The 18,723-nt window shown below is 37.7% G+C and overlaps 1 protein-coding gene across 7 annotated transcripts in view; it reads right to left on the reverse strand.

Annotated features, from left to right (window-relative positions):
* Positions 1 to 1,644: 1,644 nt before the first annotated feature.
* The window catches only part of LOC107681573 (disintegrin and metalloproteinase domain-containing protein 12-like), a 26,224-nt gene continuing 9,145 nt past the window's right edge, over positions 1,645 to 18,723 (reverse strand). The window contains exons 7-27 of one of the 7 annotated variants that reach the window (XM_016477879.1): positions 14,257 to 14,464; positions 14,103 to 14,168; positions 13,914 to 13,985; positions 13,635 to 13,804; positions 13,461 to 13,545; positions 13,228 to 13,376; positions 12,973 to 13,150; positions 10,693 to 10,785; positions 10,407 to 10,602; positions 10,202 to 10,310; positions 9,770 to 9,965; positions 8,256 to 8,333; positions 8,024 to 8,135; positions 7,763 to 7,910; positions 6,200 to 6,250; positions 5,575 to 5,683; positions 4,113 to 4,178; positions 3,904 to 3,984; positions 2,272 to 2,340; positions 1,907 to 2,061; positions 1,645 to 1,793 (exon numbers count right to left, since the gene is read on the reverse strand). In XM_016477879.1, the coding sequence (XP_016333365.1) occupies positions 1,724 to 1,793; positions 1,907 to 2,061; positions 2,272 to 2,340; positions 3,904 to 3,984; positions 4,113 to 4,178; positions 5,575 to 5,683; positions 6,200 to 6,250; positions 7,763 to 7,910; positions 8,024 to 8,135; positions 8,256 to 8,333; positions 9,770 to 9,965; positions 10,202 to 10,310; positions 10,407 to 10,602; positions 10,693 to 10,785; positions 12,973 to 13,150; positions 13,228 to 13,376; positions 13,461 to 13,545; positions 13,635 to 13,804; positions 13,914 to 13,985; positions 14,103 to 14,168; positions 14,257 to 14,464 (2,461 nt within the window). In that variant the 3' untranslated portion in view covers positions 1,645 to 1,723. Of the gene's footprint in view, positions 1,794 to 1,906; positions 2,062 to 2,271; positions 2,341 to 3,903; positions 3,985 to 4,112; positions 4,179 to 5,574; positions 5,684 to 6,199; positions 6,251 to 7,618; positions 7,679 to 7,762; positions 7,939 to 8,023; positions 8,136 to 8,255; positions 8,334 to 9,769; positions 9,966 to 10,201; positions 10,311 to 10,406; positions 10,603 to 10,692; positions 10,786 to 12,972; positions 13,151 to 13,227; positions 13,377 to 13,460; positions 13,546 to 13,634; positions 13,805 to 13,913; positions 13,986 to 14,102; positions 14,169 to 14,256; positions 14,465 to 18,723 lie in introns of those variants that run through there. The other 6 variants (XM_016477880.1, XM_016477881.1, XM_016477883.1 and 3 more) reach the window with 6 other exon arrangements.

Genomic DNA, 18,723 nt, shown 5'->3' on the forward strand with positions numbered 1-18,723 from the left:
ATTTGAGAATAAAGTATAACAATAATAATAATTTGAACGGTTTGATGTGATATGAGCTAACCGATCTTTAGATTTAATCACCATTGGTAGCGAGATTGATGGTAATGCTTTTTTCCTCAGTTGGTCAGAACAAACGAGGCAGACTTGTTACTTGTTCTGATGGCAATATACGGTGAAAATTCTTATTTGGGTCATATTCCAAGACGTAGGCTAGAATCTGTGATTGCGAAGTACAGTAAACATCCACACCGGTGCGGTGACCGACTGCTACACATACTCTTCAGAACATTAGATTCATCCGCGCTGGAGCCGTGCCGACGCACAACCCACGCAAGCTAGATAATTCCGCACTCAGCTGCAATTCCAGGTTTTCAAACAGAGATGGCGACAGAGAGGCAAAACTTTCGGACTGCAGCTTTAACTTTATATGGCCCACTCACCACCATAAAAGAATTTGATGTCACGTTCCTCTGTGATTTTACGTCTTAATGTAGCTGGATAGCAAATATTAATACGGTCGTAATCTGTGTGATAAAGCTGGATAAAAAAAATTTGATAGATGATTCTGGAAAAATACAGGCATTAGGGCAATCAAAACTGCATGCATGAATCGACTGTAAAAATAAATCCCATGTTTATTGCATTAAAAATACTGCATATTTCAAATACACTTCCTCAGTGCTTTGATCGATCCTCCAATCAGCCAGCTTTGTCCCTGCAGCAGCGTTTACAATCACAATCTGAAGTCTCTTGATACTGATATAAGACATTACTTTACAGTAAAGACTTCACAGAGAACATGTGTGTTTGTGTCCAATGCTAATGTCTGTACTGAGACCAGCTGATGTTAAATGGAATGCAATACACCAGACAGAATTTACGGAGAATTTTCAGCTCTAGAAACAAAGAGTTCTGAAATTCAGTTTTGGTGCGATTGTATTATAACAATCATTGAGGAGATGTTGTGTGGCAAAGTAATTAGGCACCAAAGAGATTCTGTAGGAAAAGTTCAGGTCATCTACAGGCAGGCAAATTGAGCATGCATACAGCATCTCAGAGAAAGAAATCAGGACTCCTCAAGGCATCATCTTGTCATATCCTATTTCCATGCGTTGAACAAAGCATCTGAATCACAAAAGGAACTTTATATCAACGTTTAAAAGTTCTTATTTGTTGGCCACTCTTAAAAAGTTATTCAGAATTATAACATCCTTTCGTCTTCATTGGAGTCTGTAATTTCACCGATGGCCCAGAAAGCCTCAAGATGAGTTGTAAGCTGAAGTTCTGATCCAGATGCAGAGCAACAGAGGTCTGTACAGGAGTTAATGTACACCCTGCAGAATCAAGTCCTCACTCATGGTCAGTGCAAATAGAATTGTGCAAGTCTACATCACGTAGTGTGTCCCACAGTGGGTCCAAATAGCAAAAAATTGTCGTTTTCCATAAAAAATAAGTCATAAAAGTCCTTAAAATACATTTACATGAGAAGGAAAACTGCATGAGCCAGAGTATAGATCTTAATTTTTAATTTTTTAAAATATATATAGGGTATATGCTATATACCCTAAATATTCAGAATATATGATCTAAAAACAAGTCTAAATATGTTGTGCAGTTTTTCTTCTCAAATTTATCTTGTTTTAAGGGGACAGATTTTTTACTATTAAACAAGACAAAATACTGAAAAAAACTGTAATCCAGAAATGAGCAGTTTCCTTCCTGACTATATTTGGTGAGGAGTGTGGGGTTTCCTAGGGTATTGCTGTCTCCGTAAAGGCGGATGAGGAGCAGGTCTGTACATAGAAATAAGATTTTTTTATCAGATTACACTTTTTCCATAAACAATATTTTATTCACTTGCTTGTTGCATAATATTGCGGGGGGAAAAAAGCATCAGTCCTTTCACCTGGCAGGAGCAGCAGCTGACGCAGGGTTACGTGAGTAAGATGATGAAGATGCGGCAGGTCCTGGATGTCCCAGCAGTGGGGGTGGAGGAGGGTGGGATGAAGGATCCACAGGCAGTGGTTTCTTGGGAACCGGAGGTTTGGGGGGAACTGGGTTCTGAAACAGGATGAGGTGATTCAGAAGTGTCAGGTTTTTTTTTTTTACCAAACTTTTTTTTGTCTTACAAGTTTAATTTGCAATACATTGTAGTTCAAAATAAAAGCAAAAGGATTGCACTGAGAGAAATAGATACTCTCAGATGTATCAGAACAAAAGCTGATTAGTGTTGTTAATAGAGGGTTACACTTTACACGCCTGTGGCAATACCTGTCGTGTAGAGAGGACAGGGTCAGGAGGGAGAGGCTTGCTTGGTGCAGCCGGTCGTGCTCCTGTGGGCTGGACGTACAGTTGCAGATGCAGCCATGTGACAGAGAAAAGCAAGCGCTGGGTGAGATGCTTACTGTGCCATTTTACTCCAAATCCCCTGGAATCACTCTATTCCACCATGATTTTCCCTTGATCATAACATTAATTTTTCTGAGACCAGACTGAATCATAGGCCATGCACTGCACAATTGATTCCTCTTATTCAGCCATGCAAGAGGCTGGTCAAATAACTCTGTTTTACCTTGCAGAGAGACTGGGAGAGATAAAACGCATGCAAAATATGCACATGGGGGGCAAAGACTTTTTCACAGCACTGTACTAAGCTTGAAGTAAAGGTTAACACTGTTGCTTTGATATCACCTACTCTCACATAATGATTAGTACACAAAGTATTTCTGCATAATGCATCACATAATAGTTTTTACAAACCAGTTATTATTAATAGTGATGTTCTCCATCCCTTTAACAGGTCAAATTTTATTGTGGAAGGTGATAATATGTCTAGTGGTTAAATGAGCACAAATGTTGTGTCTTTTTTATTTCTTTGATGTTCAACGTTTCAATTAAGCTTCACACCTTCAGGTGTGACAAAGTGTTTAAAATACACATAAATAACTGAAGTCATGAAGTCACTGCTTCTAGTGTTGGTGTACACATAGGCAATCACTTTTTCATGCAAGAGTTTTTAAATGTTTACATTTTTAAATCTTTGTTTATATCTTTTAAACGTATTAAATAATTATTTTAATGAAATTTAAATGTAATTTTAAAATGTATTGCACATTTTTTTATTTTATTAATTAAATTTTGTACTGAATTAAATGCTTTTTTTTACTAATATTTTATTTAAATTTATTCAATCATTTAATTTAATTTCCATCCATCCTTTTCCCAAACCAGGGTTGTGAGTTAATTACATTTTTGCTCTTTCATACATTAATTAATAAAAATCACTACATGTGATTGCATATGTTGTCTGTTAATGAATATTGGTTTACTAATTTAATTAAGCATAAGCATTCAAGGAAACTGAACTTAACTTACAACTGGAAGTGCACATTATGATGAATTAGATGTCGATAAAGCTTTTTATATATGGCGATATTATCGAAAATATTCCAGATTACATATGACCTCTTGCTCTCCCCCAGTCTAATCTCACAGGGCACTGGGATCTCAACACACTCCATTCACTCCAGAGAACCATCAGTCCATCCACATGCACCAAACCACCATCATCATCATCTAACTGTTAAACCCAAATGACGGGGACACAAGCACACCTCCACATGCAAAACCACACAGAAACCCGGACCGCAACTAGGAACACAGAGGGAGTTTCAAAAGGTAGACACTTTGGGCCAAGACAAAATAACCAGTGTTGGGGAAAGTTACTTTTAAAAGTAATGCATTACAATATTGCGTTACTCCATAAAAAAGTAGCGTTACTTTACTAGTTACTTGAAAAAAAGTAATCTGATTACGTAACTCGCGTTACTTGTAATGCGTTACCCCCAACACTGAAAACAGACACAGTCAAACATGGCAGCTAGCAGCAAATGCTCCCTCTACCTTGCACTGCATCTTGCTCTCTGAGGGGATGGGGTCAGGAGGGAGGGGTTTGGTGGGAGGGGCGGGCCAATGCCCCGCCAACTGAAGAACCAAAAAGAGCAATAAAAACGGTATTGTTTGTGGTTAACACACACCGCTACATCTACCAGAACACCTCTAAATACATCTCTGCTCCTCACAAGCTTTGTGAGCAGCAATATGACATTTACCTGAGCGGGTTTAATGACAGGATCAGGTGGAAGAGGTTTAGTTGGAGCAGCAGGCCTGTTTTGGACCTAACAATAAGACAAAAGTGTTGCGAAGGGGGTAGTAGAGAAGCAGTGCATGCATGTTACAATAAGGAAAGTTATCTGTTTTAGGCAAGGCAGTAAGCCAAGAATAATTGGCTGACATTGTTATAACAGCAGCAGAAGGAGACTCTGTCAGACATTTTTGAAGTATGTGTTGAAACAATAATTCATGCAGGAAAGATTCGACAGAGGAGCAATGTACGTGTTACATACAGAGAACAAAGCATTTGGCCTCTAGTTTTACTGCATCTAGCACATTTGTGGTCATTTTTCTGTGGATCGATGATAGAGTCAACCAGACCAATTTTGTTATCCAGGTGAAAGGGCAGGACTATGACTATAACCCAAACAATGTGTATCAGCCTCAGTAGCTTTAATTGACCTTTCAACAGACATCTACCACCAGGATTTTGCCTCAGTCCTAGTTTTATAGAATAAAATAATAATAGTAGTGTAGAATAATAGTGTAGAATAATTTATAGTAGGGCTGCACGATTAATCGCATGCGATATTTAACAGTTAATTTATAGAAAATAAATAATCTACCACAAAGAACCACACGATACATTCTAGGGTTGGATCGTTACCAGAATGTTCGCTTTGATACGATACCAGATTCTGTTATCTCAGTACTGATATTATATCTGTACCTTTGGCAACAATTAAACAGCCTAGGGAAACTGATTAAATGAGACCAGGGCTGTCAATAGATTCATATATAAAATATTATTTAACTTATATTATTTAAAAATGTTACTTATTTTACTAGTTTATTGGTCAAATATTTTGTAGTTTAGTTCCTTTTTTAAGAAAAAAAAACCTCAAAGATTGTTGGGTTCATTCATTTATTTGCTATTATTTCCTTTTTTTTTAATAGATAAATTACAGAATTCAAACTACTGTTCAAAGGTTTGGGGTCAGTAAGATTTTTTTTCAAATAAATGATTACATTTATTCAGTGATTATCAAAATTGATCAAAAGTGACAGTAAAGACTTTTAAAATGTTACAAAAGATTTCTTTTTTAAATCAATGCTGTTATTTTCAACTTTTAAGTCAAGTTTTATGCAGCTGTTTTCAACACTGATAATAATAAGACCTGATTATTGTAACAAAACTATAAATACAATTTCACTCTAGTACCATTTTTACTCTATTTTAGATCAAATAAAAGCAAACTTTGTGAGCCTAAGACACTTCTTTCAAAAACAAGAAAGAAATTGGACATGGTGACCTCCCTGTGAGCTCATTTCTGTATTTCTGTGCAGACTCTTAGTAACCCGACACTGCATTCTAGAAGATCATGCTCCAGTCATAGTATCACTGAATGGGCCAGATGCTCAGGAGCAGCAGTGTATTTCTGTAGAGCAGATTTACTGTACCTTGCTGATAGCCTGGGTGAGAGGGATGTCGCTCTGTTGGGGCCACTGGTGCCTGAGCGGTTGCACCTGATCTCCATTTCGAGCATTTGCAAGCTCCACAGCAGGAGTCCTGCAGGGAAATGACAATTTCTTCACAATATTGCACTCAAACTAATGTTACATGTTGATGAGAATTATTTGTTGCTGGTCAATGTTACATACATTTATACCAATAATATCACAGGGAATTCAATGTTTCAGAACAACAAGCATCTCATTATCTAAATCTACTTCACATACACAAGTGTAATAGGGAACTGGAAAACTGTGTGAAAAAGACATCTAGCAGGGAGACACTTAATATTTAAGACTAAATAAACATTTTTCTTATCCAACCAGACCTCTGGTGTCTTAAAGAAACTTAAGAAACTCTGACGTATGCTGGAAGTTCTACAACGCACATAACCAGAGAGGAGCTTGTCAATGACAGCCAATGCTAAGCCAATTTTTATGATTTAAATTTTTATTTCATTGTCATTCAAAGCCCCTGCTGGTAAGAGACAAATGTTCAGCTACAGAAGTACAGTGACTGCTACCACTATGGCTTGTTTTGCACCACAAACTGAAGCTCCACATTCCCAGATACCTCCGGTTTTCCTCTTTCACACAGTATTCAATATAGGCCACCGAGACCCCACTGCACCATGGGTAAAACACAGTAAAATAATATCATTAATGATTTATAATATGATCTGTGATAAAGGATCTTATCTTTTATCTAACATTAACACCTAAGGTTGTATTTTCATGATGTGTGTGTTTTTTTTTACGGTATGTTTGTTCTCTACTATGCTGACTTAAGTGAGATTATTTAATTGCAATGGTGGCCTGATCATCTAGTTTAAAACACATGTGCCAAACGTTTAGAAATGTACTCTTTTTATTCATGTCTGTTTAATTTGTTTTTTAAAAACTTTTATACCATTTTCAAGAAACGTTTAAATTTAATGTGGTGTAACCATCAAGTAAAAAGTTCAATTGTCTTTGAATACAATTTCAAATATTAAAGAGGTCATATGATGCTATTTTAAAGATCATTATTTTGTGTATTTGGTGTAACAGAATATGTTGACATGCTTTAATGTTCAAAAAACACATTATTTTTCAAATACTTTACATTATTGTAGGTCCTCTATGCCCCGCCTCTCTCAAACGCTTCGTTTTCAACAAAGCCCCCTCCTTTGACAAGCGCAGTCTGCTCTGATTGGCCAGCTGACCCAGTGCATTGTGATTGGCCGAACACCAGAAGCACGCGTCGGAAATGTAACGCGCCTTACCATAATCGCGAGCTTCAAGCTTTCAAAGTAAATATCAAGACAGATAATAATGTCGTTAGTTTTACCATCAGTTCAACAGAGTCGCGTGACAGACACAGTGATGATGCAGTACACAAGCCACGGTTAAGACAGCTGATGTGCCCGGAAGGCCAAATAAAGTGCTTTTGCTCTCGCACTGAATCACACACCGTCTCCCTGACATGCTGCATCAACACTACTGCTGTACCCGCCTTCTTTCTTTGCGTGCACATTTGGGCGGCATTATGCTAATATTTCCACATATTGACGTAGATATGTGGGGGCGTGTTAGAACGAGCCGTTTTAGGTAGGTGTGGCTGACTCTTAACTTTTATAAAGAATATCTCTTTGGATTTGAGGCTATAGTCTTTGCAACTTTACAGATCTTCTTTATGCACCAAGAGCTTGTAACACTCCAAAGAGAAAGGAAAACTTGAAATCGCATCATATGACCCCTTTAATAAGCAGTTTATTTATTTATTAAAATAATTTATTAATTATTTCTACATAATAAAAGATTATGCCAAACTACTAAATAAGGTTTTTCTTTTTCATTATTTTTAAGGCTTTTTTCCCTTTATTATGTTGTCAGGACTGTTGTCTCACCAGGACTTTTATGATTTCTCTTTCCCCAAATTAATTTTAATTCAGAAATTAAAAACATGCTCATCACATTTTAAGTCATTACAAGCTTAAATTGCATTTTTAAATGTATTTTTAAATAAATTATTTATTAAATCTCATGTTATTTGTCCCTCGATGAGTCATTGCTGCTTTAAGTAAAGTGAGATAAATTGCTTTAAAGTACGTCATCTCTTAACCCCTGTGTCATTCTGTCTTTTTCTCAGTCTTACCGGCTCTGTCGGCTCTTGTTGAAGGGGGTGTGGCCGAGGTACACAAGGCCTCGTCGACAGCGGGGGAAACGGAGTGCGACAAACAACAGTGAGACCGGTAACACAAACAGGAAAATGACCAGCAGAGCCACCTGCGCAGGATCTGAATCTGTATACAGACAAAACCAGATTAAACACTACCACGCCAGTGTAATCAATGTGATGATGCGTCACTGAGCCAAAATTTCGAAAGTTACATGTGAATCAGTTTGTGTGTGGTACCTTTGGGCTCTTGTGCAGGGCCGCTGTCCACACTGCCACCGGTTCCAGAGTATCTGCAGTCAGGAGGAGCCCAGCCTTCATCACAGTGACAGTTCTTATTACTGTTACACACCTACACAAACAAAGAAAACAGAGAAAAATACTTGATTTGCAAATCTTAATAATGTTCATAATAATAATGTTTATAATTCTCTGACGTTGCAGTGTCCGCTCCTTCCCTCCCCCTCCTCACCCCATGGCCATTGCACTTCCTGCGGCATTCCTCAACACCAAACATGGACACGTCCCGGCACTGTTGGTCTACACATGCCTGAGAATAGAATGTAACAATAAATCAAACATGCAATAAATGTAATAAATTTCAAGTACGTTTTTAAAAAGCACTTTTTTCTCCAGGACTATAAATAAATGTATATATAATTTTTAATATTGTAAAATATTACTCTTTAAAATAACTATTTTAATATATGTTCAAATATAATTTCCTCCTGTGATGGCAAATCTGAATTTTCAGCAGCCGTTACTTCATTCTTCAATGTCACATGATCCTTTAAAATGTATTCTAATATGCTGATTTGGTGCTCAAGAAACATTTCTTATTATTATCAATGTTGAAAACAGATGCTGCTTAATATTTTTGTGGAAACTACTTTTGAGGATTATTTGATGGATAAAAAAAATTCCTAACCCAAACGGTAGTGTGTATCCACCTTTTTCCTGCCGCCATGATGCATTCTAACTTCCTTTTGGATGCTCTCGTGTTCCGGTCTCCAAAAAAATCCATGTTAAAACAGGTTAAAAAGACTGACTGAATTAATTTAACTTTTTCAATATGACTAAATATAAAAATGTGCACAGGGTTAAGCTGTTCTGTTGTTGACTGCCACAGTAACAGCAAGGAATTCCTGTACAGTACTTGTTTTGCGCACCAGGAAATCTGTCTGTGTCCGCGCTGTATGCCTTGCATAAACGATGACAAGAGAAAATGAGCATGGAATGCAGCACTTAAGTTCAAATACTGTGTGAAATAATAAATAATGTGTTAAAATAATGTGTCCTCATCATTTTGTGGACAAAATCCGGGAGCTGTATGTAGGATATGTGCGCTCATGTGTTTTCAGTGCAGCTAACCTCCAGCTGCTTCATGTCATCTACCCATTCATTAAAACAGGGGTCACCAAACTCGGTCCTCGAGGGCCGGTGTCCTGCAGAGTCCAGGTGCAACCCTAATCAAACACACCTGAACCAGCTAATCAAGGTCTTACTAGGCATATTAGAAATTTCCAGGCAGGTGTGTTGAGGCAAGTTGGAGCTAAACTCTGCAGGACACCGGCCCTCCAGGACTGAGTTTGGTGACCCCTGCATTAAAAGATGACAGGTGAGTTACTGCTTTTTAAAACCATTTACATAGGTTTAATGTTATATTTTTAGCTCAGAAAATACGTTAATTTGACTAGAAACACCAGAGACCGGAAATGTAAAGCAGTGTTCCAGTATGAGTCAGGCGAGACTTCCACATTCAGGAAAAAGGTGGATAATCATATAAAATATACCTACATTTAAATAAATAAAAAAATCTAATTTATATATACAGTAAAAATTAATAGCTACAATGGCTAGATGGTAAGAAAATCTCTAATGGAATTTACTAATGACTCTGCATGATTAATTATACTAAATGTACGGTAAAATTCATGTATTAAATAATTAACAATCCGAAAAAGTACACATTTTATGGACACTCACCTTGTTGGGCCCACAGGCTGTCCCCTGTGACACCATGGCTGGGTCAGAAACATCATCACCCAGATTAAAATAGGCGCCCCGGCAGGTAAAGTCACTCTGGTTCAGTTTGACTGTTGTGGTCAGAATCTCAGCGTTGGAGCCCAGCAGAGGACGTTCATTTCCACCCTGACATTGGATCCTACCACAGTGCACATCCCTAAGCAAAACAGAGCACATTTAAAACAAAGATTACAATCATATTTCCATAAGATAAAATGTAACTGGATGTAAACAACATTACAGCACAGTTTTAGCACATTTTGTCGTAATTATGCTTCCACAGTATATGCAAATAAATCACAAAACAGACAGTTGGATAATAAACATTTTAGGAAACGATCATGATTATGTGAGTGCTTGAAAATCATCAGATTCCAGGCTACATGTCCTCACCCTTTCAAACAGGGGATGTAGGAACCGTTGGACATCTGGCCACAGTTTCCGTACTTATTGCCCTGCTTATTCACAGAGGAAAAGCAGATAGGTGGAGCATGGGTGGAGTCTTAGAGGGGTGAAGAGAACAGAGAATCAACCATGATAAATCTAGACTCTAGGTGAGAATCCTTAGATTCATCATTGTGGAGCATGTGACACTCACTCTGTCCCCAGAGCATTTGGCACTGCTCGTCCAGACTGGCACACATGCCGCTGTAGCAGAAGGAGGACCCGTCCTTGCATGACTCTCCGTTCTGCAGAAACACATTAGGAGGACAGTAAGGCGAAGTGCCAGTGCAGTACTCTGGCAAATCGCACTCTCCCAATGGCTCCCGACACACCGACCCGGCCACACGCAGCTGCAGGGAAAGAGATGGAGGAGATGCGGTGAGACAGAGCGGCATTAGCAGTGCATGTCTAAGTGTGTAATCATATGCACCTTTACAAACCTTGCAGTTCTCACAGCAGATGCCATCAGAAGAGCACTGGGCCCCAGGAACCAGTTTACACGTGCTGGCATTGCAGCAAGGATCATTACATTCCTGAACACACACGCAGACAGGAAGCAGATTACAGAGGTGAAGAGCGTATTACTACTTTTATTTGTTTTACAATCCTGTAGTCTGATATGGTCAGACAGAGAGTTTGCCATCAAATTCTTAATAGCCCTGATGATTGGGGGTGAGAATTGTTTGTAATCTTGCGATTCTCGAATTTTAATCGAATTTCATTTTGATTTATTAAAACTACTACATTTTCTCATAGCAGATCAAAACTGCATTGTTGAGAGGAAAAAAAATAGATGTCACATCTGTGTAAATTTTATTACATTCAGAAATAAATGTAAAATACTGCTACATAAAATAAAATGTTTACAAACATTATAAAAACTATATTTTCAACTATAAACTATATAACTACATCTTAGTTTGTTTCCCTCACTCCATAACAATCCTTTAAAGTCAACAGTATTTAGAACAGAACAGGAATTAAACATTTAAAACAAACTTAAATTATAGTACCATTATAAACAACATTTATTACAACCACAAATCTTAAACAAATTTATTTAAAGTGAATGATGATAAAGAAAAATGTCACATATTCTCGGAGAATACAGTACTTTGTTTGTTCTGTCTTTTTTTTAATTTCTGGATCGCGGTGTTCAATGTGAGTCTCAGTTTTTTTTCAATGTGCGAGTAAGTTTTGTCAGTAAACTCACTGCATAATAAATTCTGCGCAGCTCTCGCAGTTGACTTCCGCCTTTTTTGTTCCGACAACATTACATTATTAACTAATATTTAGGAAATCAATTTTTTAAACTTGTACATCGTTTTAAATTGTTAGAAGATAGAATCACGATTCATACCTCTACTGATGATTTTTAATTTGTGCCTGTAATGTTTGCTGTCAGGAATAGTTCAACCCCCCAAAAAGAGAAGATTTTGTCATTTTTTACACATCTTCATGTTATTGCAAACCTGTATTTCTTTCTTTCCTCTGTAAAACAATAAAAATTCAATATGTGACCTGTGCTGGCAAAATGAGTCACAATGAGCAAATTTTAAAAAATTAGTTATTTTTATGTTCACAATCTCCATTAAACAAAAACATTCAAAATGATGTATGATTTGTTGGAATTGACCAAAAAAAATCACTGAGCTACACCCGTTTGAAGCCGATAGAGTCAGCAAAGTCAATTTTGAGAAAAGTCTAATTAAAGTTTTCTGAAAGTTCCAAAGCAAAATCACCTAGCAACATTGCATCTTTTCTTCCACTTCTTTTCTTAATAATAACTATATTAATAATCACAATATAACAATTTTTTGTTTTATCTTTACCAAATAAGCTAATCAAATGTAAAAATCACTTTAGTGTGTTCATTACAAATAAACTGATTGTTAAAACTACAAAAGCAGTTCAATCAAGAGAGCAGCGAGAGATTCTCTCTTTTCTTTTATTGTTAGATGACATTAATGAGGCAGACGGCCTATACTATATTAAGACCTACTGTAATGCACAGATCTAATATCATGTTACATATCAGATGTTTTTCCCCCACAGTTAACCAAACATTCACTTAAGACATAACAGATTATGTTTACGTGAATACTCGCTAAGACCCATATTTTGAAATACAGTAATTCTGTGTATCGGGATCGCACGCTGTCTGAGAGATGCACTTTTATGTGCACACTTCGAGATGTGTCAGTCAGCATGATCATTTTGTTTACATCAGCATGGGTTTGCACATCACATTTCACTGGTTCAGACTCATGCCATCGAGAATTCGCTCTGAATATTCACAAATACCAAACTTGTGCTGAGGGGAAGCACCAGTTGTCAAGAAGCGATCAGAGAAAAAGGTAGACCTCTCAGAAAACATACATACACACAAAGATAATTTTAGATGTTTAATTACTATTTGGAGCATTGGGATCGCTAGACGAGGGCTTAATGAACTCATTTTTGTGAAAACCTCAAATTTGGCCATAATTGATAATTTTTCACTTTTTTTGCCTGTAGCACAAAATTAACCTATGCTCATTTCCACTCATTTTGCCAGCATGGGTCACATATATTTTGTTTCACATAAGAAAGCAAGTCACACAGGTTTGGAAAAACAGGTGAGCAAATGATGACAAATGAATTATCCAATTAAGCAGTTGTCACATTCACTTGAAATGTAATTTTTGTCAGGAACCAATAGGCAGAAGGCATTTTCTTACATCCAGCAGGCCGCAGTCACACTCCTCTCCTTTCTCTACATACAGGTTTCCGCAGCGCGGACCTCCCAGAAGACTCTCCGGCTGAGGCACGTTAAACAGACACATTCCACCACCGTGCAGTAGACTGAGAGAGAGATCCCGTTCGCTGCAGCTGCTGAAGAGCTGACCGGGCATAAACCTGCACAAGGGAGCATTTACTGCATACCGCACGATTTGTCACCAGCACAATATTATCAGATAGTCACAAACACTCACCCAGTGGAGGGCTCCATGATGCAGCCCCCAAGCCGAGGCTCGTTCTGGCACTGGCAGCTCCTGTCAGCTGTATCGTGACTCATTCCCAGGTTGTGACCCAACTCGTGTGCCACCGTTGATGCTATACCTAACACACTCACCAGGTGATCCTACGGTACAGGAAACACAGGTTAATACTAAAACAAGACTTTTTAGTGCATAAAGACCAAGATTCAATGAAAGATTTCTCTCACCACATTCACTCCTCCTGACCGATCCTTTGAGCACATGGAGGACTGAGATGCCATGCCAACTGTTGTCCCATCAAATGATTCACCCCTAACACATAAAAGCAAATAATGATTAACCATAACTGTTCAAATCTGATCAACTGGTGCCTATATTTTCCACAATGCATCTGGTCCTACATGATAAGCTGTGCGTTGTCATGCCGTAGCCGTGCTAGAAGCTCCCTGATCCTCCAATCCAGGAAGCGGTTTAGAGTTTCAGTGGGATTTTTATCCACTTTAATTTTGTCCTGGTCACTCCAGATCTCCAAACCCACCAGAGCTACACGTACATTCAGTGGCCGGTAGAACTGGGACAGAGGGCCAGACAGAGATTTAGACAGAAACCTAGACTCACAATCTTACCGACCACAAAATTTTGATCAGTAGTGTACTTGCACATTTAGAAATAAAACTTACCCAGTCTACTTGGTTTGCCACATCCAACATGCGGTAAATTATGGTTTTATTATTCTTCTGATAATTCAGATACTTTGAGGAAGAATCAGAAAAAGAACGGATTCAAAACTGAAACCTTAAATATTCAGATATTTAGACTGTAAAGCAATTAAGAGTAGATGTGATATGGAAATACCTCTACTCTCTTACCTCTTTATGATCCGCCACCAGCACCAGCTCAATATATTTGGTCTCTGAGAGAATGTCTCTCTTACTCTGTCACATAACAGCAGAAAAAGATCATGAGAAAAAACAAACAAATACACATACCTATAAATACACTACGCACACACAGCATGCTCACCCTGTGTGTGTGTGGGATGATCTGAATGGGAGGAATAGAGGTATGTGACACTCCACAGTCTCTAGACTCCGATGTTTGTGAATCTGTAGGGTAGATCACGTGCATCCATCCTTCTTCCATTTCTCCGCTCCCTTCCTCTTCTTTGTCATGCTTTTCTTCCTCAGGATGCAGCTCAAAGCTCAGCGTGGCGTTAATGACTATCACTCCCCTGCAGAGAGAAAAAGAAGTGTCATTACTGACACCTTAACTAACACAGACTGAACATCATGTTAACACATAGCACTCATTGATAATCTGTTAAAGGGGTCATATGATGCGATTTCAAGTTTTCCTTTCTCTTTGGAGTGTTACAAGCTGCTTGTGCATAGATAAGAACCCTGAAGTTGCAAAGACTAAAGTCTCAAAACCAAAGAGATATTCTTTATCAAAGTTAAGACTCTGCCACGCCCCCCCTAATGTCAACATATTCTGTTACACCAAATACACCAAATAATGATCTTTAAAAAAGCATCATGACTCCTTTAAGAAATACAGACTCCTTTCTCATATTTCACTAGTGTTAATTTTGTCAGCCATTTTAATTTAGTCTTAGTCTTTTAAATTAGTCTTAGTCCTATGTCATACTTAGTCCTACTTTTTAGTTTTTATCATATTTATTCAACCTTGTCCTGTTTTTGTTTAGTCAAGTTTTAATCGACTAAATGTCTGAGCATTTTAGTCTAGTTTTAGTCAATGAAATCTTAGTCACATTTTTTGTCATGCTGTATAATGGTTAAACTGATCAAAATAAATTTTCCTCAAAACTATAATCGTAATGATTGCTTGAAATTTATTTTTGCATTTCAGGTATTGCACTTTCACCAATAAGCACAATTAATAGAATGTCTACTCATACACATGGTTTATTTTACCTCACCTATTGTATTGATTTATTATAGGATATTTATTATATAAATTAATATCAAAGACTTATGCACTCTCTCTTTCTACATTATGTAAATAAAATAAAATACACACACACACACACACACACACACACACACACACTAATAACACACACATAAATCTAACAGTCAAAAATAGACAGGATATTGGGTCCTCAGAACCAAAGGCCAGTGGCTTCTGAGAATTTTTCTATAAAAAAAAATTTGGTTGAGCCCAATTAGATATGAATATTAAAAGATAAGATCAGATGATTTATCAAGGTATTATTATTATAATTTTTTTACATTTAGATAAATATGTAAGGCAGAAGGCCATGTGACAGAAAAGATACTTTATGGGGTTCAGAGTTTTCCTCTTGAAGTCTGGACCATTTTTATATTTTGCTTAAAACAAACAATCAAAACCCTCATCACGTGCAGAAAACAAAGTTAACTAGTCATTTCAAAGTTTATTTTGTCTTTCCTTGCCATCTACAAATAATTTTCCCAATTTGAACTATCATATGTTTATTTTAAAATGCATTTAACATACTGATTAATAATGCTAAATGCAGATGAAAAAAAAGTCTTGTCACACACCTGGTTTGAACATTCAGAATCATTTGATAGGTAAAAATATATTAAGCATTGTTTTCTGCAGTGTTTAAGCAAAAGTATAAATCTATTTTGCTGCTCACTGTGTTTCTGCTTCTGTTTTTAAAATAACCACATCATCTGTAGCGCTTAATGGTGCTCTAGCGTCTTTATAGAGAAGCAACGCACACAGGAAGGGCTTGAATGAAGCCCGTTTGGCTCTAGATAAAGAAAAATATTAGAGGATATAATGCTGAAAGATCATTACAATAAATGACCCTGAGTGCTTGTGGTGTGAACTGCTCCGTTGTTTTAAAGTGCTGCTCACTTAAAGGGGTCATATGATGTTGCTAAAAAGAACATTATTTGGTGTATTTGGTGTAATGCAATGTGTTTATGCGGTTTAAGGTTAAAAAAGCTTGTGGAAATATTTTCCACATAATGTATATTATTGTTTCTCCTCTAAGCCCCACCTTTCTGAAACGTGTCGATTTTTACAAAGCTCATCGGTCTGAAAAGCGAGGTGTGCTCTGATTGGCCAGCTATCCAGTGCGTTATGATTGGCCGAATACCTCAAGCATGTGACGGAAATGTAACTTACGCCCCTTACCATACTGTGATGCCGTGTGTGCGACGAGTGCCTGTGCGCCGGTGATGCGAGTGCGCCTGTGATGCGCGATGAGACAAAACCAGTAAAACCCATTATAAAACATGGCGGCGGCGGCAACAATACTGCAGCCTTCTTTCTTTGCGTGAACATTTGGGCGGCGTTATGCAGATCTTCCCACATCGTGATGTAGATATGTGGGGGCGTGTTAGAACGAGCCGTTTTAGGTAGGTGTGGCTGACTCTTAACTTTTATAAAGAATATCTCTTTGGATTTGAGACTTTAGTCTTTGCAATCTCGCGGTCCGATTGGAACCAAGCCAAGGTCTGGACCCGGACCGAATATGCCTGCACTACACGATTTTTGCGCCGATTTTCTGCCGTTTTACAGTCTGGAGAAGTTGACGCTAGTTGCTAGATTTGAGTTGACAGATTCCATAGAAAATCACATATAGTGTATGATAGTCACAGGCTCTGATTTTGTAGCTTGATATTTGATTCCATCTAGCTGGAGGATATCAAACATGTTTGATACTTTCAGCCGATTTTAGAACATGTGTTGTTTTAATTTGTCACGCTTCTCCTAGCAACAAGGTGCGCGTTTCTGCATAACTTTGTTGGTAGTGTATGTAGTGTATGCATTCAGTGTATGATGGCCAGTTTTCCTTTGTCACTATTTTCAAAGTTGGTAAGTGTTTGAAGTGTTTGTTTTTAAAAATCGGTTCAGATTTTAAAAGTCGTGTAGTGTATTCCAGCCTTAAGTAACAACTACATGACTTCTGAAATCTAAGCTGGTCTTGCTGGTTGCTAATAAACTGAGTCACAATATTTTTTGAAAGTTTAGCAATGACCATAATTTAGTTAAATCTCTCACAGGAAGTGGTAAGATTTGAAAAATGCAAAGCAAATATTACCGTAACCCAGAGCAGGAGCTGAGTGCCACACGGGACTGAGGGAAACCTTGCACTGAACCATGATAGTAACAATGCATCTGACACAGAAACAAATTTATGTTAAGTTGCTTAAATAACTGCAACATTCCAAAAAGCGCTGTGAAATAAATGTGCCCTAGTGTACAAAGGACTCCACTCACCACAGGGTTCTCCTTCATAGACACCCCAGTTCCGTTTGGCAGGTAGTAGAACACGTTAGGCGGCTTTGGCAAAAGATCTCTGCAAGCAGACCAATGTTCAAATATGATGATCTACGTAACTTCATTAGATGCTGATTATACACACAGGAAATGACTTACTGGTTTTTCTCTAGGTCCAAGATATATAAGCTGCTTCCCACTTGTAAACCACACTGCAGTCTGTCAGGGTGACCATTCTGGAGAGAATGAGAGAGACAGATTTCATGTTATAAAGAGATTATTTGAATAGTGAATTTGATATATAACAAGGCCTATTTATGAGCCCTCCTGCTCCATCTCAGCAAATGTTACAAATGTGACCCTGGACCACAAAACCTAAGTAGCACGGGTATATTTGTAGCAATAGCCAAAAATACATCGTATGGGTCAAATTTATAGATTTTTCTTTTATGCCAAAAATCATGTTCCATGAAGATATTTTATAAATTTCCTACCATAAATATATCATAAATGTATTATCATTAGTAATATGCATTGCTAAGGACTTCATTTGGACAACTTTAAAGGCGATTTTCTCAATATTTGGATTTTTTTGCAACCTCAGATTCCAGATTTTCAAATAGTTGTATCTCGGCCAAATATTGCCCTATCCTTACAAACCATACATCAATGGGAAACTTATTTATTCAGCTTTCAGATGATGTATAAATCTCAGCACATATATTCTTCTATTAAAGTCAACAGAAAGATTCTAAATATTATTTATGAGTTAATCTACAGTATCATTTAATATGTTGTATAGGTTTAACAAAGCAGAAAGAAAATCTGTCCAAGTACCCTGAACTTGTACAGACACCTCTAATTTGTAATCACTGCATCAGCGCATGGCCAGAGGAAAAGATGGGTTCTCTGAGAGGATAAAATAGTTTCATTTTAGAGGGTGAACTGGGCTATAAACAGACTTCCCCTCCTCCAGACTCTTTCTGAGCCTTTCTCTCATCTCACTTCCTATTCTAAGCACCTTTTCCTGCCATTCTATCACATCCCTTTGGCATGCACACACATTCAGCAGCCTGATGAAAAAGTGAAACCCCATTCAGCTTCCTGTTATACTGCTGCTGCTGTTTCCTGCTTTTCTCCAATGTGCTAATGGGAACAGCTTACTTTATTGACCCCTCCTTCTCTCAGCCAATAAAAGGAGGTCTATCTGACCAGCTACCTATAGTGGACCTATAGTACCAGCTATTCTCT

Source organism: Sinocyclocheilus anshuiensis, unplaced genomic scaffold (genome assembly GCF_001515605.1).
Source record: "Sinocyclocheilus anshuiensis isolate Anshui unplaced genomic scaffold, SAMN03320099.WGS_v1.1 scaffold2178, whole genome shotgun sequence".
Classification (NCBI taxonomy): Eukaryota; Metazoa; Chordata; class Actinopteri; order Cypriniformes; family Cyprinidae; genus Sinocyclocheilus; species Sinocyclocheilus anshuiensis.